A 24,837-nucleotide genomic window follows, 5' to 3' on the forward strand; every position below is an offset into this window, starting at 1 on the left:
TATAGAGAATCGATGTTGATGATCATCGAGTTGAAATAGACAGTCTATCGCATAAGCGTGCGCTCAGTGTTGAAACATGTGATCGCGCTGCTCGCAGCACTTACACCTAGCATTAGCATATTCGGTGGACGAACACACTAGTGGTTCGTGGACGGCACGAATGAGGTACTAGAAGAATTGTGCGTTCATTACAAACATGTTATCTTCGTTCAAGTAACAAAACGCCAAATCGTGCCTTTTGTTTTCTTTGATAGAGGATATTTTATTGATTCAACTGTCATAGTATCTTGTGCAATACAACCTCAAAGGGCGAGTTTGGTTGATCGCAAGGTCGTTTCCCGCACCTCGTGGGCCAAAAAACGCGTTGCTTGACCATGATAAATTTTTTTCCTGTATAACACGGTTCTTAAAGCAGTTCATCGGTGCCCAATACTTGGTCCGCTAGGCACGCTTGATTTCTGCCGTTTCCGAGTATACATGCTCTGGCGAGCGCAAGGGTGGGACCTTTGTGGCTCTATGCTTTATAGGTAACCATGCATCTAATCTAGTTCATCTTAGTCATTCTCCAATCTATATAACGGTGCTTCGATTCAAGATGAGCTCTACATGAAAATGATGTGTCTAGATGTTGCGAATCTATTCCCACCAGTTCGGAGTTTCATCAAGTTTTTGAATGTCTATTTCGTGTTCCTTTTGGAGCTTTTTTTTGTCGAGTTTATCTCTAATCAAACCATGATTGTGTAGATTAGAGTGAATTAAGATTTACTAGTTTGTTTAAACACAATGCACTCAAAGCCTCATGCTACGTATTGGTAACCAATCCTCTTGTATGTTTTTCTCCCACGGTGCGCAAATGGATTTGTTGGCATCCAACCGTAGTGCATAAACAGGCCCAGATCAAGTTTCAGCTCATACAACTTCTAGCGGCCTAAATTGAATTATTAGAAGAAAAAAAAACCATGCGAGCAACCAAGCTCACCCAAGGAGTTCTAATAACCGGTCTATGCATAACAATATGTACACTATATAAACTGTCCCTTCGTGTTCAAACAGGTCCAGATAAAGTTTCCAATCATACAACTTCTAGCGGCCTAAATTGCACTATAAGAAAGAAAAAAACCATGCAAGCAACCAAGCTCGCCCAAGGAGTTCTAATAACCGGTCTATGTATAACAATATGTACACTATACAAACTGTCCCTTCGTGTTCAAGGAGAACTAGAAGAATTTTCAGACAGTGTAGAATGAAAAAGTGGAAGTTCTAATTAGCCTAAGAGTGTCTCCAGCAGTGCCCCATTTTCAGCACTCAAAGACCATTTGGGTGGACCAGCTATTTTATAATCACCCATGTTGGCTATCTTCTTATCATTCCTCTTATTTTGCATCCTCGTTGTTTTTATTACACAAGTCTCAAACCATACTGGAAAATATCCATCGGACCTCATTGCTCATCCAAATGCACAAAGCTAACCGAAAAATACCTTGTAGGCTACAAGTTGCACGCCTTGTCTCTGTGTTTGAGGTCGGTGGGCAGAGAAATAGAGCTCCGGCAAAGGTTTGAGGTCCTGTCAATGCAGGATCGTGCGCAAGCCATGGCAGAGGGCTAGGGGAGCCGGAGGGGGGGGGGGGGGTGCTAGAATGAGAAATTAGGAGCTATGTCGAAGGAAGTTGGGGCTCTTGGACAATTTGGGTGCCTAAATACTCTCGATTTATGTAAAGAAGGCCTTCAGGGCAAATACAGTGCATTAATCTGGCACGTAGGATGATTGATGAGTTACAAGAAGGAGAAACAAGAAGCTTTTCTTCTTTTAACGGGCATGGACAATGGAGTGACGGCAGCCTTCTCTTATGCTTGCAACGTTGGATTTTTTTTCGTGGGAGGAGAGAGAGTTAAGAAAAGAAGGTTGTCTTTCATTACCTAAGAGGTGATCTCTTATGAAATAACAGAATGATAGTTTTTTCATTGTGCCATTTGTCTCTCATTAGCAACGCAATTTTTTCCGAAAATTTAATTAATTCTCATTTATTGCTAGGGATATTAATAAGAGATAATGTATTGTGCCACTTATATATACTTCCTCCAACCATATAGTTTTTAGCACGAAAATTAAAAAATGCACGTTGAGAAAAATTTACACTGTGTTTAGGCGAGATTACCACTGAACAAGTAACAAAAATAACGTGAGAGAATAGGGGACTTTGCATAAGATAAGGAAACGTAACCAATCCCTTAAAAATTGTCAAGACAAATGATGCAACCCTAGCTTATATCTATATGGCTTATATTATGGATTTTTTCTCGGAAAACTATATGGCTTGAGGGAGTATTGTTTTCGCTAAATGACATAGATAGCTAAGAGAAGCCAGGTCTTATCTACAATTGTACATGCCTTCCCTATCATTACACATGATACCTTAATAGGGAAGATAAGACGGTGCTTTCCGTTGTACAAAAGGTTACCTCTCAGTTATATATTATCTGGTTTAATTTGAACACAGCAAATTTTAGCAGCATGAAAACATTAACCGCTTGAGATAATACTAAGACATAACCTACTGTATAAAGTTTTCTTTGTCTTATCTAAAATGCCATATTGCCATGCACACAAGAAAATATCGCCTCATCAACCATTGTGCAGGTAGGCATTTTTATAGTTTAGGTTGCATCCCCAAAGTGACCCTAAACGGCGCCGGATCGAGCGTTTGGGGACGTGTTTTCTTCGTGCCGCGTTTGGGGGACGTCGCTTCCCAGCCGCGTCCCCCAAACGTGCTCCCCCAAACTTATTTTTACATTAAAATACTCTTTTTTTTGCATTTCATTTCAGTAGAGAGGAGAAACATTACACAAACTAATATATAATTGGGAACATGGTTTTACACAAACTAATACATAGTTTGGAACATGGTTTCCACAAACTAATTCATAGTTAAAACATTACCAAATGAGGAAACCTAACTAATGTTCGCATCGCAGATTTCGTATGTTCGCAGCCAAGAAAGAACACTCTCAGGCACTCTCAGTCACCTAAACTGGAAAATCTAGCTGGTAATGATAGCCATGTTGGTCCTTTGCAAGGAGAACATACAGAAACCTCCGTGACCATTTTCGTTGCGAAGAAAGAACATTCGGCGTGTTTAATTGTCCTCCTCTTTGTGGTCGTTGTGGTAGTGCCGGCGGCAGGACGTGTCGTCAAACACCTTCACGCTCATATCCGCGTCGCCTAGGTACGAGAATGTGAGCACGCAACCGGCTTGGAGGTCGTGGTAGCGCGCGAACTTCTCCCAACCGGTGTGGAGGTACATCTTGTCGTGTCCGTCGAAGAGCATGTCCACCGGCCACCGGCAGCAGCCGCAGCCAGCCTCCCGCAGATGCAGCGTGACCAGCTCGTTGCCAACGATGAACTCGACGAACTTGTCCGGCAGCCTCTGCGTGCCGAGTGGGTCGCCATTGAGGACGATGATGAACTCGAACAACACTTGGTGCTCTTCCTATAGATAGGACAATGAAGACGACGACGACCGTGCAGCTCTTGGTGCTCCAGTGTCAACACCCGGATTTTTAAGTCCAGATGCCTGTTATGCCATACATCGCAATCCCAGGAATATTGTTGTTGCGAGACATAACAGTTGAATATCATAAGTCATCATTCATTACATATCATAGTCGTCTTACAAATAGATCACATGATCCAATATTACAATAATAGTTGAACTATTGTTTCAACACACATCACAAATACATAGCGGAAGCGTAGATAGAAGGGGACTCTATAGTCCACAGGCCAACGCTTGACGTCAGGAGTAGTCCTAGTTGTCGTAGACGTCCTGCTGTCCATCCTCTTCATACTGCTGTTCCTCTTCATAGTCTGGCCATTTGAATAGCCAGGGACAAAGCCGTGAGTACTTTAAAGTACTCGCAAACTAATACTAAGGTAAGTACTAGCAATTCTAGTAAGGGGGTGCTAAGCTCTAGTTTCTTTTGCATAAAGCCAATTTTAGTTCACAAGTATTTGAAATAAAGACTCTTCATGTGCTAATTAACTCAAGAGGGAACATTAGTGTCATTCCCACAACTCTGTTGTGATTCAAATCAAAGTCACCATTTCAAGTTTAAATCACAAGTCACACTTCACATGTCACATTTTTGAAAATGGTCTGATGACGGAACAGTATGGCCTTTCCAACCGTCCTTAACCGTGGACGCGGCTATTCGAATAGTTTTACACTCTGCAGAGGTCGTACACTTGTGCCACAACATTTGCAATAATCCATCAGGGTTAACTGGCCCTGATTTATCACACTCCGTGTGCGGACTACCAACCATAACCTTTCACTTACATACCCTAGTATAGGCATCTCTCCCCATGAGCTTGGCCTCCCAGTGAAGACAGACAGTCAGCCTGGGAACTGCACAGGGCTTGGGCCGGACATTCACCTCATATTCACGTCATATCACATCATTCCATATTTCTTTAGAGGCAGCCCTTGGCATAACCCCGATGACGCTTGTGTAGAGGGAACCCATACTAAGATACATAAACTTCTAGTTAAGCCCTACCCATATCAGTTATTGTGGGGGTACTTGTAAAATTGGAATGGTATCGCATCCGAACCCAACCATCAGTTTTTGTAAAGTTCACCATGTCATTCACAAGTCACATTCACCTTCAAAATCTTTCAATAGAATGACTCATCATTCCAAGGTTTTCAAATTCATTTCAAACTCACAAGTTCCCATCTAGAGTAGTCACTTTTATTTGTTAGCACTAGCAACTAGTCATGAGGGGTGCTAACTAGCTTATAGCTTTCTAGGCTAAGTTTGGTGCTCTTGTTCTACTCTATATCTAGACCAAGTGAATCATGAATCAAAAAGTACTTTGATAAAACAAAAGTAAGTAAGGCTGGTAAAGTAAAACTGGGAAATAGGATCATAAGCATAAAGTAAACGGGTAATGCCTTGCTCATGGTGAGCTTTGCACTTTGCAAGAGTATTATCTTGCCTTGGTTGGGGAATTGGTCAAAGTGGTCTTCTTCTCCTTGGAAGTAGACTTCCTCCTCTTCCGGGTATTCTCCGGTACTAGCGTCTATACACGAATACGAGGATACAATCACCAAGCAATTCATTGGCTATTCTAAACATCACATGTATTCACACAAACTATTCTATTCACACAATTAATACAAATTGGTGCATTGGTGGTTTTGCTTGAGGAAGAATAATTTCCTCTCATTTCATGTGTAAATGATATTTTCCATATAGTTCTTGAGGAATACTTTCCTCTCATTGAATCTTCTTTAAGATTTAATTTCTCAAACAATCACACATGAATTCAGGTTGTCCTAAGTCAACCATTCATCATCATCATTTGAGAAAATGATTTAAATGAGGCAGAGATACCTCATACTATTTAACACTTCTACAAATGATTTAAAATCTCCAAGTATTTCATATGAGAGCATTTGACCAGGGGTCCAAACTTCATATGAAAGTACTTGGGACAAGATTTAAATGAAGTTAAACACCTCATATAATTTACACAAATTAAACTAGCATCACACATTACTATTAGGTGGGTGGATGTGTTGTTTTCTTATTTAAGAAAAATAATTTCCTCTCATACAAATTAAGGTGTTACTTTTAATTACTTAGAGAAATAATTTCCTCTCATTATCTTATTAAGATTTAATTTCTCTTATGAATAATCTATGACCTAGGTTGACCAAAGTCAATCTCTTCATACTTATCATTTAAGAAAATGATTTAAATGGGGTGAAGCACCTCATACAATTTAATCCTTAATATGGTAAAGATTTAATATCATCAAATAATTCATATGAGACCTAAATGACCAGAGTCTTTACCTCATTTTGAATTGTTCATGACAAGATTTAAGTGAGAGAAAAACTCCCATGTGATTTATTAATAGTTTTAGACAATATCTTTGACTAGAAATAGCCATATAGTCCTTTAATTAAGCTAGACCATGATCATTCAAAGTGACCACACCATTTTCTTGTAGAAATAATTATTGTAAGTCAAATGTGAGTTATAGCAATTGGATTTACTTCAAAATTCAAATTGGTTGATCTTTAATATTTATTTGAATACTGAAAAGTCTCTGACTTGTTATTTTTGTCACATTAATTCTATACAAGATTTTGAAATGGGACCAGTGGGGTTTTGTAGATCTTTTCAGTAGCTTTCCAACCATATAAAGTTTGCTAAATTTGGCCAAGCCAAACAGATTCTACGACTTTTCAAAGTTGGGTTCAGTATTGAATTCAAACTAAATTTATTAAACGAAATTTGAATTAAACGGGCTGGCGGGAAGCGTTACTGGGCCAGAGTTGAATTAAAAAGGCCCAAGCCAGCCCACCATGCGTTCACGCACGCGTGGGCTGCCTGACAGGGGGCTCCACCTGTCAGCGGCACTTAAACGGTGAAGCGTTACGGGGAGAGGAGGGCCGTGCGATTAGAGTTGAGATCGACGGCCGAGGGTGGTCGTCTTCTCCGGTGAGAAGGGAACTCACTGGCGGCGGCGGTAGGGGGTCGGAGAGCTCGTCGGAGCTCCGGCGAGCTACTGCGGTGGTCGAGGCGAGGTTGTCGAGGACGAGGATGCAGCCTGTAGCAGTGGCGTCGTCAGGGGCGGCCTCCTTCTCCGGCGATTGTTGCAGGGCTTCCGCGGCAGTGATGCGTCGATTGGGCGGCGGCAGTGGCTAATCGAGCATGGTGAGATGCTTAAGAGGTCGAGGAAGGAGAGGGGAGTGTTGTGGTGTGCTCTGATCGACGAATGGATGCCTCCTTTTATAGGCGCGCGTGGGTGCTGAGGTGCCGCGGCAATGGCGACAAGGGCGCGGCGGTTCTGGTGGGCTAGCGAGCTAGGCGTTGGCGCCGTGGTGTTCACGACGTCACCGCGGTCCTCGGAGCGTCAACGGCGCGGTAAATGGTGGCGTATGGTGGTCGGGCGGGCGCGTGTACTGTCGCGGCCGTGGCGGGCGCGTTCGTCCTCTCCGGCGTCCGTGGTCGCCAAGGCATGACGTCGGCGTGTCCGGCGAGCTCCGCGTGGCGAGGAGAGAACCGTGGCGCGCGGATATGGTCGGGGTACGGCGAGATTTGGCGAGCGCCGCGTGGCCGGGTCGCGCGCGTCCGTGGGCCAGTGACGTCGCCCATGCCGCTCGCGGCGTACCTGGGCGCGCGTCGTCCGGGTCCTGTCGGCGTCCTCGCGATCAACGGCGTGCACGGACGATCTCAGCAGGTCGTGGGCGACGCGTTGGACACGGTGGCCGTGCAGATGGTGGAGAGAAAAGAGGGGAGGCGTGTCGAGGGGCGACGTGGCCGGCATGGCCATGTCCACGCCATGGCAGGCCTCTCCTGGGGTTTCCTTGGCATGGGCTTGGTGTAGGAGTGTCCCATGATCATGGCTAGGGTGTGTGAGGGTCAAGGCTTGGCCTGGTTTGATCATATTTGAGAAATGGAGATTGTTGAATCTGTTTCAATGTCTCATCTTTGCTTGCTCATATCTTGTGATCAAAAGTGAATTTGGTATCATGATCTTTACAAAAGTTGTTCACCTTGTTGTGTACTTGGATGACATGCCAAGAGTTGGATTTGTTTAGTTTAGAAATTTTGAAATAGAGAGGCTCAAAGTGGTGACCAGACTATAAAAGTCAGAAATGACCATTATCTCATGTGATCATATTTTAAATTTTGAGTTTGGTTTAAATGGTATATCTTTGATTCCCAAAGTTGTAATTACTCTTTAAGATCATATTACAACTATTGGTGAAGATCAAATGGGTCTAGGGTCAAAGATTTAGAAAAATGGCATAAACCATATGTGAGAGTTTTGTGAATTTCTAACTTTTATTCTTTTATTTTTCTTTACTTCACTTTGACAAGAGTGAGGTTTATTTGGGGTTAGATTGGGTTAGGTAAAAGGTTCAAACCATTTTGGGGCAATTGGAGTGCCTAAGTCAAGATTGGATATTTTGGCTAAGTGCCACATATGCCTCTATGCATATGTTGGATTTCATTTTGTTTCTTACTTGAATTGATTGGTAGGTGCTTGGTTGAGTGTGTTGAGGTATTTTAATTCATCTACTCAAGGTAGACAAAGCAAAGCTCATCATTTCCAAAAAGTAACCATAGGCTTGCATACGCCTTTTTCTTAAATAAGATCTTTTCCTTTTATTTTGTTTTCCAAAGATTTATGACAAGAGGGATGAGGTTTAGGGTTTAGTAAGTTTTGCAATGGTTCACCACCATTTAGCAAAGTAAGAAAGGTAGAGTTCAAAATTTACACATTAGGGCTACATGCCCACATATGTCTTTTCTTTTATTTTGGGTTTCTCAAAATACATCTACATGATTTTTGAGAAGGTTAGGGTTTAGAGTTTTTCTTATTTGATTTCTTCCTCTTTTATTTTATTTGGTTTGTGATCTTCACTTGATCACTTTAAGGTTTTAGGGTTTATCACATAAGCATAATTACACTCATCAGGGCAAAAACACAAGTAATAGGTATGAGCACTAAGCATAGCACTCTATTTAAGAAAAGTTTTTGTTGGTTCTCATTTTTGGAAAAAGGAAATTTATTTTCTCTTTGTTTTGAAATTTGAGGTGTTACAAACCCTTCCCCCTTAAACAAATATCGTCCCGAGATTTTAAGAAAAGTTAGGTTCCTAAGAGAGATTGGGCGATATGATTTAATAGGAAGACATACTTGGCATGGCCTGAGGTGCTTCTTGGGCTTCGGTGGCGATCATGTTGTAGTAGTGGCCGTTGTTGTTACGGTTCTTTCTTGCGGCAAAGCGGCGTTGGTTACGAGCGGGTGCAGCGGTGTTGCCGACAATCTTGGCGAGTCACTTGGGGCACTCATTGGAGTAATGCCCAACCACTCCACACTCATAACAAGTGATGGTGGCCTTGTCCTTGTTGGCGACGGGGATGGCGTTGCTTCCAGTCCTAGGGCCAGTGTTGTTGTTGTTGTTGTTGTTGTTGTTGTTGTTGTTCCCGTTGTTGTTGTTGTTGTTGTTGTTGTTGTTGTTGGGGTTGTTGTTGCTGGTGTGATTGCTGTTGTTGTTGCCTCCGGGCTTCGGAGGTCCTCCATGGTTATTGGGGTAGTTTGGGCGGTAACTATGGGCAGTGGGCTTGTTGTATTTTGGAGTAAATCCTCCAGATGAGTTGTTGCGGTACTTCTGGGTATTGCTGGACCCATGCTGGTTCATCATCCGGCGTTTGCGGTTCTTGTTGGTTTGGTGAAGCTTCCCTTCCATCTGGATGGCTGAGTCCGCCAGGGCTTCTAAGTCAGCAAAGGGAATGTTGACCAGTACAGTTTGCATCTCGTCATGCAGTCCGTTCAGAAATCTCTCCTTTCTCTTCTCATTGGTGTCGGTTTCGTCGGGGGCATACCTTGACAAAAAATTGTTCGGCACGCCTAAATACCTCTGCGGTCCGCTAGAGATGCTCTTAGGTGCTCTGCTGCAAATGGTTGACGCGGTTACAGTATCTGCCTTCATCGGCCGGATGAGACCGGTCCACGCAGGCAGCCACGTCAGCGGCGCCTCCTCCGCCAGCTCAGCAAAAAACGCAAAGAATAAGGCCCGCACTCTGACACGCACCCGCACTGCGTCCAACCCTCTCTCTCTCGCTCTATCCTCAAAGGCGAAGAAGGGGATAGAGTGAGGAGCTCACTTCAGCTCAGCAGCCAAGCCCAAGAACCTCATGGCCATGGCGACCTCCACCTTCTCCCCCCACCCGCTCCCGCTCAAGCCCCAGCTCGGGCCCAAACCCCACCGCCTCCACCTCGCCCCCTTCCCGCGCCTCCACGCCCACCGCCGCCTCGCCGCCGCCGCCGGGGAGGCCCCCGTCGAGGCGCCGCCCAACCCGGAGGCTGCAGATCCCTCCCCGGCCGCCTCGAACGGCTCCGCTGCTCCGGCCCCCGCCAAGGCCAAGGTCAAGGTTGAGGCGGTGGAGGTGGTGGCTTCGCCCAAGTTCCAGGACTCGAGGTGGGTGAACGGGACCTGGGACCTCAGCCGGTTCGGGAGCACGGGCGGCGCCGTCGACTGGGACGCCGTCATAGACGCCGGTGAGACTACTAGTCTACTAATGGCCCCCTTCCCTTCCCTTCATGACGTTGCTTAATAGCAGTGGACAGTAGCTAAGCATATTGGTAGCATTTCATGTTCCATCCGGATCCAGATGGGTTTGCATGGGTGTGTTTGGTAGACCGGGCCAACACAGATATTCTAACCTCAACCTAGCTCAACCAACCATTTGTTGTTTGTTAGCCCGGTTCGGTCCATCTCAGCACTGCAGGCTGAGTTGTGAAGCTCAAATCGAGCTTCACAACTCAACCGAGCTGAACCCATCCCGCAAACCACTGTAGCAGCCCCACGGCCGAGCCCCCAGACCGCCACCCCCACCCCTTTCTCTCCCTCATTCTCCCTCATCCTCCTCTCCCATCCGACCGAGCAGGAGACCACGCCGCCGCCTCCCTCCCGTCCTCCTCGCCCGTCGGCCGAGCAGGAGACCACGCCGCCGCCTCCCTCCCGTCTGCCGAGCAGGAGACCACGCCGCCGCCTCCCTCCCGTCCTCCTCTCCCGTCAGTTGAGCATCCCTGCGCCGCCAACCGCCGCCTACAGGGCACGCCGCCGCCTCCCTCCCGTCGACCAAAGCACGCCGCCGCCTCCCTCTCGTCGACCAGGCAGGCCGCCTCGACCGCCCCCGCCTCGACGCCGGCCGGCGGAGCTCCCTCACCACGCGCCACGGATCCCTCCCCAACTTTGACACATCCGACCCGAGCTCGAGCAGGAGCAGGGCGGCAGCAGCTCGCGCCGGCGGCTGGCGAAGGCGAGCTCCTCCCCAGCATAGGCAGCAGGTCGCGCCGGCGCGCCACCGCCCACCTCCGGTGCCCTGCAGCCCGCCGCCGGCAACGAGCTGGGCGTGGTGGAGATGAGGGAGCCGATTGCTTTTTTTTTTGTTTTATTTAGGGTCCTTTGTGTAACAGTTTGGACCTATCTGTAATTGCTTATTTTTTGGGCCAAGCTCAACCCATACATGCCAACCAAACAAAGTATCAGTTCAGCTCTCCTCAACACATACAGGCTACCAAACACATCACAAAATCTCAGGCAAGCTTGTATGAGGTCAGATATCTGAAGTGAGAAAGAGAATCTGAAGTGGCACAGGCTACCAAACACACCCGTAGTATTTGCTTGAGGTTCTAGAAATGGAGTAGGTACATTTATGTGTGCAGTTGTTGTTAAATGGCGTATGATGGATGAGAGCAGCGCCCTTTCGATGTTGCCGCATTAGCTATCCATCTGAGTTGCTAGTGTTCTTCATGAGATAATGTTCAGCACGATGCAGGCTGAATGAGAAGGATTTGCAACTATGTGATATGCTCTCTCCATGGGTTTGTAAACCAATCGGAGCATGTTGCACATTCTCCATCTTTCGCGGATTTTTGCACGGTTTTGATGTCCCGATATGCATTGCTCTGTTTCTGAAAGAGTGTTTTTAGATGTAAGTTCTTTTACAACTTAGACGGTTCCCATTGAGAAATTGCTACATTATGTAAATGAGCTCCCGGGTAGAAGTTCTAACCAGAGTTTGAACTGGTTTCAAAGTACATTTCTCTTAACTAATTCCAAATTACTCTACATTGCAGCTGTTTTGCATTCATGTAGCTTTTTTTTTGCAAGAACTAACCTGAACAAAGTTTGTACATATGTGGCATGTGACAGTGAGCACTTGTAATCATGCAGCAGTTTTTGACACTTGTATATGCTGCAGTGAACAGACCAAACATTGCATTCCTGACAATCTTATGAGACTGACTGGCATGTTTGTCTGATTCCAGAGGCCAGGAGGAGGAAATGGCTTGAAGATTCCCCAGAGGCAAGCAGCAGTGATGACGCTGTTGTTTTTGACACTTCGATTATCCCATGGTGGGCATGGATCAAGCGTTTCCATCTCCCTGAAGCCGAGAAGCTAAATGGTTGTTATTCTTGAATGCTTTCCTTTAAGTATGTGTTTTCAAATCATTTCAAACCGCGGGTGCAAACTTTCCGGTATGGCAAAGTACACGAAGAACAGATATGTTCATATGTAGCTACACCTTCACATCTTCGCGTCTTCTAATTGTGGTGTAACCAATGTTCTATGCAGGACGTGCTGCCATGGTTGGCTTCTTCATGGCCTACTTTGTCGATAGCTTGACAGGCGTGGGGCTTGTCGACCAAATGGGCAACTTCTTCTGCAAAACATTGCTGTTCGTTGCTGTGGCTGGCGTGCTGCTGGTCAGGAAAAACGAGGACATCGACAATCTGAAAAAGCTCATCGATGAGTCAACGTTCTACGACAAGCAATGGCAGTCAACCTGGCAAGATGATTCCCCTTCTGGACCAAAGAAGTAGCTGGGAGGTTGAATTTTGCGGTAGCTGAGAGGGGTGATGCGGATTTTCTCCTCCTTATCTTGTACTGTTCCTTTTATCAGCCTTTTGTTTCCTGATTTTAGTGAGGCTCGGTACCTGTCGACAATCTTCGTAATAATATCTACGCCATCCTGTAAAAAGTACGAACTCACTTCTGTGTAACACTCCTGTGGGTTATTTAGCTGAATTTGCATTGCGAATAAAATTGCAAGATTACAATCTTCTTGTGTACGCTCGCTAACTGATACTGTACAAGTTTTGTTTTGGCCAGATACTGAACAAGTTTTGTTTTGGCCAAATACTGTACAATCACGTTGTTGGATGCAGTTTATGCACTAGAGACCTACAGGCCGGTTGTTTGGTTTATAGTGTATTTCAGTAAGCAATTGGGCCGATCTTATTCCAATAAAACATATCCCAAAGATACTTAAATAGCCTTACTGCCGTGTTGATTGTGATTATTGTGTATTCCTCTAAGTAGCGGAGCCTATTTTTTTCCAACAAAACAAATCCCCAAAGAAACAGAAATAGACTTATTTGTGTGTCCACGCTGTATCAGAAATCATTATTTTCCATCATTCTTCCACATCAGCATAGAAGGTTTCAAGTGTTACAGGTTCATGTTTCCCAATTAACATAATGAAGCTCACACGGAGAATGAATTAGTTACAAAATTAGTGTGCACTTTCTGCTCAGATAATGTCCACAAAATTTATACTCCAGGTCCCCTAGCTGTTAATATACTGACATCCCTTCAAATATACAAACATGATGTGTTCCGCACAGCGATTCAGCCCTGTAGAAATCAGATATGTGGTGATATGAGATCAGATAATTGTAAACGTTGAAACAAATTCAATCCTGAAAGGCGTATCTGGCAAACCTGTAAAGAAAAGGTATGCAGCCTGGCCTTTCGCTGTTTACAGATTACTGCCTTTGATCTGGCATGGAATTCAAATCAGGCATGACACGGATGAATTCTGACCTGCAAACACAGCACATTAATATGAACTTGCTGTTGTCGCATCTGGAAAATGTGGCGCAGAGAAAGAGGCAACTACTTTACAAGAATTAAAAAATGCTGAAAGTGCAACCGTTTCTCAGCCGAAGGGAATAGCATGCCGAAGGTTAATAATACAAATAACTGTAACCTGCTGGACCAAACGTAATCTCATGATATCTTCACTCCAAAGTTTGTTTTCAATAAAGACTCCAAATATAAACAAATACAAAGGTATTTAAGTAGGCGTAATATTCAGACGAATATGATAGAAAAATGAGAGTCCACATGTGAATGTATAATAGTTGTTCAGGTAGACAAGTAAATTTAGTAGGTGAACTCATCGAGATATTTGTTTCTTAACTAGCGAACATGTTCAGCATAACCAATGGCCATTACGGGCAATGCCATATCAACCTAGGGCCAAAATTCAGGAAAAAGTTAGACTTGGTTGGAGGGGCAAACTAGTGAAGAAAGCAGAGACCATGCATGAATGTCACACAAAAAAATTCAGATATCACACTCTGGAAACGAGAAAAAGACTGATTGTTGCTGAAAGAAAAATTTAGCATCTCACAATAAAAGGCAAGAAAAATTTAAAATAAAGCTACAACATACCCACAAGTTGAACATTTCTTATGGTACTTGCAGAATATTGACAAGCAAACTGAACAAACATATCCCATGTCAATAGTCTTCTTGTGGCAGAAACATCTGTGGAGCAATAAAACAAGTTAGAGGCTGTCGATTGTCAATCAAATTGGCTAACTGAGCAGAACTCAAAAAATTACGGAACCCTAATTTGGTACACCTAAACAGAACTTTGGTTAACTGAACTATGAAAATAAATTAGCTCTGACTCATAATTTGCATTGCAGTTTTGATGTAGTTTTATGATGTATTAGTGGTTCTATAGCTAGTTGTTGAATTTGATATCCAGTCAAAAAAATTGAGAGAAAAAGGGAAGGAAAATCTCCCGTGTATGTGCCCCAATCGTGGGCATCAAACCCACCTATTGTAATTACAGATTTTATTTATGAACAAATGTTCTTACAACCGATGATAATATTCTGACCAACATTGATCGCTGTCACGTGTTAATTTTGGATAAATAAGGTTATTTTCAGTTTTCTGCTCAATGGTAATACAGATTAGAACAACAATTGGGCTTGTCTTCAGTTCGGATCATTGCAAGCTGGATCATTGCAAGCTTTCATGTTTGATGTTCTATGATGAAGTCAATGAAGATGTGAATCTTTTCTCAACCATGGACACCAACAATGATGTCATTTATTTGAACAGATGTTCCCTAACTAACGATCCTAAAGAGGCATTGAGGAGCTTGAAGGTTGTTACCACTGTAAGCCACCAAGAGGGTAGTGCCGAGGGTGGCCCTTGAACGTTTGCTGACCATCTTCCACGACTACTGCCATGGCTATCCCTTAATGGCCTCTACTGATTCTAGCCAGTGCCTATTCTCTACATTAAGAGGTGTTCTATTCACGAGATTAAGGTCCTAATGATGTCAACCCTAAAACATAATGCTAACACTATCATGTCAGAGTTATGAGATAGAGACTTTTGAAATGATAGTTAACATAGCAGAGGGAAAACTGAAAAGAACTTACGAGGCGCGGAAATCCACTCCCAGGGTCTTAGGGAGGCGCAGGAATGCTCTCGAGTGTAAATCAGATGCAAATACAGCCTGCGTATGTTTTCAATGAGCCATGAACTCAAGCAAACTAATCATTTGAACTAAAATAAAAGCATCCATAGTCAAAAGACAAGATAAGCAGGCACAGAGGGGAACCATTTCAAATACAAACAAAGTAAACACAAAAAAAATCCTGGTGCTGCCAAAGGAAGGGATGACACTGAAACAAGATATTTGCATCACAATACAGTCATTACTGACTCTGCAAACCTCCATACAAAGTTACAAACATATGATGTCCTTATCTAGACAATGTCTCTAATATTTGATTTCGGTCCAGAGATGATTTATATATATACATCCCTTGAAACAGAAAATTCTCAACTGCAGCACAAATGTATCATTAATGAAATCCATAAGCATATTCGTGCATTTAAATATGGAAGACAAGTTGGTCTACTCATACAGTGACGGGGAACTTCTCTGCTCAGTTCTCGGAAAAAGAAAAGGTAAGGGATTAGCAGATGAACGTAGTCAGTGAGTGTGTATTTGGCTTTATAGCCTGGAACATTCCAGAACTATTTAGATAATCAGTTCAAAGATGCAACCCTGAAGACAACTACTGATGAAAAAATCCATGTGGATTGTCATATTCCCCTTTACTTTTTCTAGTATGCAAAATATGATGGAAGAGAATGTGACTATAACAAGAAAATAATTCCACAAGCTTTATACAAATAAATCACACTTCCAAAAAGATATGACACTAATAAAGAAGAATAACTTACAGCAAGATATTGAAATAGGCCACTTAGTTCTTGGGGCTTCATATAAACTCCTCCTGTTATATATGAAGCCTGCAAATAAGCACCAGTATGTATTGAGCAAAGAAAGGAAATGTTAAGGGGCTAACACTTGAAAATAACGATATAATCAGTAAAATGCAAGCAGGGGCAAAGAACATCACCTGCTGCAAGAAAGCAGAGTCTTGGGTCCCCACGATACATGAATCAATTGGAACCTAAAATATTAGGTAAACATTTGAAGTATTATGCAGTGAAAGTAGTTAGTGAATGGTTTAAACATGTAAACTACAAACATATGACGACATTTCAAACAATAATGTTGCTTGCAGTACGAACTGACTAAAATCACCACTTGGGAAGTAATGGAATAAAAAATAATCACAATAAAAAGAAACAGCCAAGGAATCCAAACTAAAGTCTGATAAATAATAAAGTACTTCATGTAATACCATGGAACGTTGTGCCGAAAATATTGAATTCATCACTGCCACATATCTGCATAGCATCTGGTTAAGAACATGTCCAAGGAAATATATGTGTGCGTAAAAATACATTGATGGTGAAGAAGTGCGCCTACTGTTCAGGTCCATCTGGAGAACCCTGCAGGCACAAAATCTGTAGTTCATGTTAGCATAAAGCATGGTGTTAAGGTATTGTATGTGTAAGAATACCTACTAGAAGAATTCAAAATAACTAATACTCCCTCCGATCCGTAATAACTGTCGGGGCTTTAGTTCAAATTTTGAAAGTTACTATGGATCGGAGGGAGTATTAAAGATGCATCAATGCATCATCTCTACGAGACAGGTTTTTTGTCAGTCAATTATTCCCACTTTGCAATCATATATGCTACCTGCTAAACTTTCTCTTGTACATCACTTCATGCGTAAATCAACAGAAGTGCTTCAAAAGAAAGTACTACTGAAAATTAGATACTCACCCGAGGTTGCGGATGCCGAGTGCCAGACCGAAAAATCCTCTGTATATCTGACCATCCGATATATTAAGGACACAGACGCACCAAGGAAAAGAGGCCAATCATTGCACAGCAAGCAAAAAAATTGATCATATAGGATACAGCAAAGAGCAATGGACAATGCGCCAGAAAACAGCGACGCGGCACCGCCACCAGAAACTGTGCCATTGCCGACAGTTTCGCGGGCGTCTTGCTTAATGAACTCCTCCACCTTGCGGCTCGCCTTGTCTAAGGTGGCAGCAACGTCGGCCGTGCCGGAGGCGCCAGCATTGCTCGAGTCGAAGACGTATGCGCAGGAGCTGACACCCGCCGTGATGACGACCACGTGGTTGAGGTGGTTCAGCAGCAGCAGCGAGTTCACGAAGTGGATTAGCTGCACCAGCACAAAACTCAGTAGATGGCATCAAATGGTAAGAGGGAAAAAAATATTGGGAAAACCAGCCAAAATTAAATTGAATTAGCTGGATCAGCGCAGAACTAGACCCAATTGGTTCAAAAGGGCCGATGAAATTTTAAATTAAAATGGGGAGCAGGTAGTGGGAAGGCACGGGTTAGGGTTTCCGGAGCTCGGCCGTGCGTACGTGGGAGAAGAAGTCGGCGAAGGGGAGGGCGGCGCCGGCCCAGAAGAAGGGGTTGGTGTCGACGACGACCACGACGAGGCTGACGTCATCTGCAAGGCGCATCGTCAGCCGGAGCGAACACGGTGGGAAGAGAGAGGTGTGATGTGGCATACCGGCGTAGAGCTTGGAGTGCGTGGTGGTCATCTCCGGCAGCGGAGACGGTGCTGGCGCGCTCGGTGATCAGCGCACGGTCCTCAGATTCGTAGAGCGGCACCGCGCGCTGGAGTGTAGGCGCGGCCGGGGGATGGGAGTTGGGGCGGCGCCGGCGGCAGAGGACAGGAGGGAGCGCGGTGGCTGCGGCAGAGGACAGGAGGGTGTGGTGGGAGCAGGCCGGGATTCTCAGTGGAGATATCGGCCCAGTCAAATCTCAGCCTTGAAACGAGTTTTGTGGTCTTACAGGCTTACAGCGCTGCCTTTGCCTAGAAGGCCTAAAGCCCATCAGAGAGGAATAGACATGCGCATGCTAACTTGAGTGGCCGGCCGGAGATGGCAAAGGGGTGCTTTACACCGACCTAGTCGGTGGCTCTCTTCCTATATGCCGACCAGGTCGGTACCATAGGTGATTTTCCCTGTTTTTTCTCCTTTCTCCTTTTTCCTTTTCTTTTTCGTTTTCTGTTTTCTTTTTTTCTTTTCTGTTTTCTTTTTTGTTCTCCCATTTGATTTTTCTATTTAATTTCGAAAATTTTGAAATTTGAAAAATGTTCAAGTTTGAGAAAATTTGATTTTTTTTGAATCTTAAATGAATTTTGAAAATTTAACAAAAATTTAATTTTTGAACGATTTTTATATTTTAACGAATTTCGAAAATGGAACAAAATTTAATCTTCAACCAATTTCCAAATTTTGGACGAATTTAGAAACTTGAACAGTTTTAAATTTTGAACGTTTTTTTCTAATTTGAACAAATTTCAAAATTTGAACAAATTTAAAATTTTGAACAATTTTATAATTTGGACGATTTTCAAATTTTGAACGAATTTCAAACTGAATTTTTTTTAATGTAGAAAATCTGTAGATAGAAAATTTTGAATAAAATTTGAAAACATAAAAAGCCTATAAAATGTTAGTTTTAAAAAACAAAACTATAACAGAAAAAGAAAAGAAAAAATAGGTTACCTAATGGGCCGCAGCCTAGTTAACAGCCGCCGGGTCGGAGGGGTGTGCGGCACACTGTACCTGCCAACCCGGTCGGCATATAGCAACTCCCAGTCGGTACTCGGTAGCACGCGAGGTGCCACACACCCCCAAACGTATTTGGACCTTGCCCATGATCGCGGATACAACTCGGTTTGGTACGATGCAGCTCCCGCTCCACGTCTAGTCAGCTTCCTTTTTCGTTTTTTCTTATCATTTATTCTTTGTTTTAAATTCAAATAATTAAGAATTTGAACAAGTTTTGAATTTGAACAGTGTTCAAATTCGAATATTTTCAAATTTGACAAATTTTTAATTTGAACCAGTTTTGAATTCAAACATTTTTTGGATTTCAACAATTTTCAAATTTGAACATTTTTAAAAATTAATGTTTATAAATTTGATTTTTTTTGGGTTTGAACATTTTTTTATTTGAATATTTTATGAGATTGAACATTTTTTGGGATTGATATTTTTTGAGATTTGAACATTTTTTTTAATCAATTTTAAAATATGAACATTTTTCGAATATGAATACTTTTCAAAATCTCACAATTTTTTTAAATCTAAGAAAGTAAAAAAGTAAAAAAGAGAAAGAAAAAGGAAAAGGAAAGAAAAAACGGAAAACGGAAGTAAACCACGAACTGGGCCGACCAGGCTGGCCCATACCGCGCGCGGGGGTGTGCCGCACGCGGTAACGGCCGACCTGGTCGGTGTTGTACTAGTAGATGATCGTGTTATTATTCATTAATAATAAAGTTGCCTGAATTTTTTAAAAAAGGTTTTTCGGCTATTTGCTGGTTGTATGGAGTAAGGTGCCGGTGTCTCTCGCACAGACCTGGCGCATCCGGCGAGTGGAAGGCAGGGGCGTCGAGCTTCGGTGGTCGGAGCAGGCGGCGAACTCGCCCATGGTTGGCATCTCCGCAAATAAAGGGCCGTTTAGGAGCTCTCTTCTAGCGCGATTGTCTGATGCCCACCCTGTAACACAATCACACAAATGCAGAACACTCACATAGTCATCGATAGAGACGCTCGGAGGTGCGTTTCAAACTTGCTCCATTGCTCCACTACATCGGCTACAACTATCATTGATCACATCCCGCCGGCCTTGTAGGATCGGTAGGAGCGGTAGACCAGTGTTGCAACGTGAGGCATGAGGTGTAAGAATTTATCTTCGATGCGCCGTGATACGTCTCCGACGTATCGATAATTTCTTATGTTCCATGCCACATTATTGATGTTATCTACATGTTTTATGCACACTTCATGTCATATTCGTGCATTTTCTGGAACTAACCTATTAACAAGATGCCGAAGTGCCGATTCTTTGTTTTACTGCTGTTTTGGTTTCGAAATCCTAGTAAGGAAATATTCTCGGAATTGGACGAAATCAAAGCCCGGGGGCCTATTTTTCCACGAAGCTTCCGGAAGTCCGAAGGAGAGACGAAGAGGGGCGACGAGGGGGCCACACCCTAGGGCGGCGCGGCCCCCCTTGGCCGCGCGGCCCGTGGTGTGGGGCCCCCGTGCCGCCTCTTGACCTGCCCTTCCGCCTACAAATAGCCTCCATGACGAAACCCCCGATGCGAGAGCCACGATACGGAAAACCTTTCGAGACGCCGCCGCCGCCGATCCCATCTCGGGGGATCCGAGGAGATCGCCTCCGGCACCCTGTCGGAGAGGGGATCATCTCCCGGAGGACTCTACGCCGCCATGGTCGCCTCGGTGTGATGTGTGAGTAGTCTACCCCTGGACTATGGGTCCATAGCGGTAGCTAGATGGTTGTCTTCTCCCCATTGTGCTATCATTGTCGGATCTTGTGAGCTGCCTAACATGATCAAGATCATCTATATGTAATTCTATATGTTGCGTTTGTTGGGATCCGATGAATAGAGAATACTTGTTATGTTGATTATCAAAGTTATGCTTATGTGTTGTTTATGATCTTGCATGCTCTCCGTTACTAGTAGATGCTATGGCCAAGTAGATGCTTGTAACTCCAAGAGGGAGTACTTATGCTCGATAGTGGGTTCATGCTGCATTGACACCAGGACGAGTGACGGAAAGTTCTAAGGTTGTGTTGTCTTTGTTGCCACTAGGGATAAAACATTGATGCTATGTCTAAGGATGTAGTTGTTGATTACATTACGCACCATACTTCATGCAATTGTACGTTGCTTTGCAACTTAATGCTTGGAGGGGTTCGGATGATAACTTCGAAGGTGGACTTTTTAGGCATAGATGCGGTTGGATGGCGGTCTATGTACTTTGTCGTAATGCCCAATTAAATCTCACTATACTCATCATGATATGTATGTGCATGGTCATGCTCTCTTTATTTGTCAATTGCCCAAGCTGTAATTTGTTCACCCAACATGTTGTTCGTCTTATGGGAGAGACACCTCTAGTGAGCTGTGGACCCCGGTCCAATTCTCTTTACTTGAAATACAACCTACTGCAATACTTGTTCTCTTGTTTTACGCAAACAATCATCTTCCACACAATACGGTTAATCCTTTGTTACGGCAAGCCGGTGAGATTGACAACCTCAGCTGTTTCGTTGGGGCAAAGTACTTTGGTTGTGTTGTGCAGGTTCCACGTTGGCGCCGGAATTCCTGGTGTTGCGCCGCACTACATCTCGCCGCCATCAACCTTCAACGTGCTTCTTGGCTCCTCCTGGTTCGATAAACCTTGGTTTCTTTCTGAGGGAAAACTTGCTGATGTGCGCATCATACCTTCCTCTTGGGGTTGCCCAACGAACGTGTGAAATACACGCCATCAAGCTCTTTTTCTGGCGCCGTTGCCGGGGAGATCAAGACACGCTGCAAGGGGAGTCTTCACTTCTCAATCTCTTTACTTTGTTTTTGTCTTGCTTAGTTTTATTTACTACTTTGTTTGCTGCACTATATCAAAAACACAAAAAAATTAGTTACTTGTTTTACTTTACTTAATATCATGCATGTTTTTATTTCACTAGTTTGGTATAATGGACAAGAATGAGCTTCTATTTCTATTTCCTGATTTAAAACATGGGTTGTTTGATGCGAAAATTAAAAAACCTATGGAATCTTATTTGCATGCTGGTAGTAATGTTAGTATGAACGCTTTGAACACCATTGTTGATAATAATATAGAAAGTTCTAAGCTTGGGGAAGCTGGTTTTCATGATCTTTTTATTCCCCCAAGCATTGAGGAGAAAATTTACTTTGATGATACTTTGCCTCCTATTTATGATAATGATATTGGTCTTTTAGTACCGCTCTGTTATGGAGGATAAATTTGATTATGATTACAATATGCCTCCTATATTTGATAATGAGAATAATAATGATAGCTACTTTGTTGAATTTGCTCCCACTACAACTAATAAAATTGATTATGCTTATGTGGAGAGTAATGATACTTTTATGCATGTGAATAAGAATGCTTTATGTGATACTTATATTGTTGAGTTTGTTCATGATGCCTCTGAAAGTTATTATGAGAGAGGAACATATGGTTGTAGAAATTTTCATGTTACTAAAACACCTCTCTATGTGCTGAAATTTTTGAAGCTACACTTGTTTTATCTTTCTACGCTTGTTGCATTATGCTTCTTGAACTTGTTTATTTACAAGATTCCTCTTCATAGGAAGCATGTTAGACTTAAATGTGTTTTGAATTTGCCTCTTGAAGCTCTCTTTTGCTTCAAATACTATTTCTTGCGAGTGCATCATCAAAACTGCTGAGCCCATCATAATGGCTATAAAGAAAGCACTTCTTGGGAGATAACCCATGTGTTATTTTACTACAGTACTTTGTTTTTATTTTGTGTCTTGGAAGTTGTTTACTACTGTAGCAACCTCTCCTTATCTTAGTTTTGTGTTTTGTTGTGCCAAGTTAAGCCGTTGATAAAAAAAGTAAGTACTAGATTTGGATTACTGCGCAGTTCCAGATTTCTTTGCTGTCACGAATCTGGGTCCACCTCCCTGTAGGCAACTCATAAAATTATGACAATTTACGTGCATGATCCTCAGATATGTACGCAACTTTCATTCAATTTGAGCATTTTCATTTGAGCAAGTCTGGTGCCATTTTAAAATTCGTCAATACGAACTGTTCTGTTTTGACAGATTCTGCCTTTTATTTCGCATTGCCTCTTCCGCTATGTTGGATGAATTTTTTTGATCCAATAATGTCCAGTAGCATTATGCAATGTCCAGAAGTGTTAAGAATGATTGTGTCACCTCTGAATATGTCAATTTATATTGTGCACTAACCCTCTAATGAGTTGTTTCGAGTTTGGTGTGGAGGAAGTTTTCAAGGATCAAGAGAGGAGTATGATGCAACATGATCAAGGAGAGTGAAAGCTCTAAGCTTGGGGATGCCCCGGTGGTTCACCCCTGCATATATCAAGAAGACTCAAGCGTCTAAGCTTGGGGATGCCCAAGGCATCCCCTTCTTCATCGACAACATTATCGGGTTCCTCCCCTGAAACTATATTTTTATTCCATCACATCTTATGTGCTTTTTCTTGGAGCGTCGGTTTATTTTTGTTTTTTGTTTTGTTTGAATAAAATGGATCCTAGCATTCACTTTATGGGAGAGAGACACGCTCCGCTGTAGCATATGGACAAGTATGTCCTTGGTTTCTACTCATAGTATTCATGGCGAAGTTTCTCCTTCGTTAAATTGTTATATGGTTGGAATTGGAAAATGATACATGTAGTAATTGCTATAAATGTCTTGGGTAATGTGATACTTGGCAATTGTTGTGCTCATGTTTAAGCTCTTGCATCATATGCTTTGCACCCATTAATGAAGAAATACATAGAGCATGCTAAAATTTGGTTTGCATATTTGGTTTCTCTAAGGTCTAGATAATTTCTAGTATTGAGTTTGAACAACAAGGAAGACGGTGTAGAGTCTTATAATGTTTTCAATATGTCTTTTATGTGAGTTTTGCTGCACCGGTTCATCCTTGTGTTTGTTTCAAATAAGCCTTGCTAGCCTAAACCTTGTATCGAGAGGGAATACTTCTCATGCATCCAAAATACTTGAGCCAACCACTATGCCATTCGTGTCCACCATACCTACCTACTACATGGTATTTTCCAGCCATTCCAAAGTAAATTGCTTGAGTGCTACCTTTAAAATTCCATCATCACCTTTGCAATATATAGCTCATGGGACAAATAGCTTAAAAACTATTGTGGTATTGAATATGTAATTATGCACTTTATCTCTTATTAAGTTGCTTGTTGTGCGATAACCATGTTTCTTGGGGACGCCATCAACTATTCATTGTTGAATTTCATGTGAGTTGCTATGCTTTTTCGTCTTGTGCGAAGTAAGGGCGATCTACACTGAGTTGAATGGTTTGAGCATGCATATTGTGAGAGAAGAACATTGGGCCGCTAACTAAAGCCATGATCCATGGTGGAAGTTTCAGTTTTGGACAAATATCCTCAAGTCTCTAATGAGAAAAGAATTAATTGTTGTTGAATGCTTAAGCATTAAAAGAGGAGTCCATTATCTGTTGTCTATGTTGTCCCGGTATGGATGTCTAAGTTGAGAATAATCAAAAGCGAGAAATCCAATGCGAGCTTTCTCCTTAGACCTTTGTACAGGCGGCATAGAGGTACCCCTTTGTGAAACTTGGTTAAAGCATATGTATTGCGGTGATAATCCGGGTAGTCCAAGCTAATTAGGACAAGGTGCGGGCACTATTGGTACACTATGCATGAGGCTTGCAACTTATAAGATATAATTTACATGATGCATATGCTTTATTACTACCGTTGACAAAATTGTTTCATGTTTTCAAAATCAAAGCTCTAGCACAAATATAGCAATCGATGCTTTTCCTCTATGAGGACCATTCTTTTACTTTCAATGTTGAGTCAGTTCACCTATTTCTCTCCACCTCAAGAAGCAAACACTTGTGTGAGCTGTGCATTGATTCCTACATACTTGCTTATTGCACTTATTATATTACTCTATGTTGACAATATCCATGAGATATACATGTTACAAGTTGAAAGCAACCGCTGAAACTTAATCTTCTTTTGTGTTGCTTCAATGCCTTTACTTTGAATTATTGCTTTATGAGTTAACTCTTATGCAAGACTTATTGATGCTTGTCTTGAAGTGCTATTCATGAAAAGTCTTTGCTTTATGATTCACTTGTTTACTCATGTCATATACATTGTTTTGATCGCTGCATTCACTACA

The 24,837-nt window shown here is 42.8% G+C and overlaps 2 protein-coding genes across 2 annotated transcripts; one reads left to right on the plus strand and one right to left on the minus strand.

Moving 5' to 3' along the window:
* Positions 1–9,667: 9,667 nt before the first annotated feature.
* Positions 9,668–12,656, plus strand: LOC124691680 (light-harvesting complex-like protein 3 isotype 1, chloroplastic). Its single transcript, XM_047224955.1, has 3 exons — positions 9,668–10,087; positions 11,864–12,001; positions 12,172–12,656. The coding sequence occupies exons 1-3, from the start codon at positions 9,724–9,726 to the stop codon at positions 12,417–12,419; spliced, it is 750 nt and encodes a 249-aa protein (XP_047080911.1). The 5' UTR covers positions 9,668–9,723; the 3' UTR covers positions 12,420–12,656.
* Positions 12,657–12,992: 336 nt separating this feature from the next.
* Positions 12,993–17,637, minus strand: LOC124689641 (general transcription and DNA repair factor IIH subunit TFB4-like). The gene is made up of 11 exons (XM_047223138.1): positions 17,455–17,637; positions 16,976–17,246; positions 16,838–16,884; positions 16,475–16,512; positions 16,347–16,392; positions 16,059–16,112; positions 15,880–15,948; positions 15,066–15,142; positions 14,056–14,151; positions 13,321–13,422; positions 12,993–13,233 (listed from the first exon to the last, which is right to left on the minus strand). Exons 1-10 carry the CDS (start codon positions 17,635–17,637, stop codon positions 13,365–13,367), a joined length of 939 nt encoding a protein of 312 aa, XP_047079094.1. The 3' UTR covers positions 12,993–13,233; positions 13,321–13,364.
* Positions 17,638–24,837: the final 7,200 nt, after the last annotated feature.

Source organism: Lolium rigidum, chromosome 2 (assembly GCF_022539505.1).
Source record: "Lolium rigidum isolate FL_2022 chromosome 2, APGP_CSIRO_Lrig_0.1, whole genome shotgun sequence".
NCBI lineage: Eukaryota > Viridiplantae > Streptophyta > Magnoliopsida > Poales > Poaceae > Lolium > Lolium rigidum.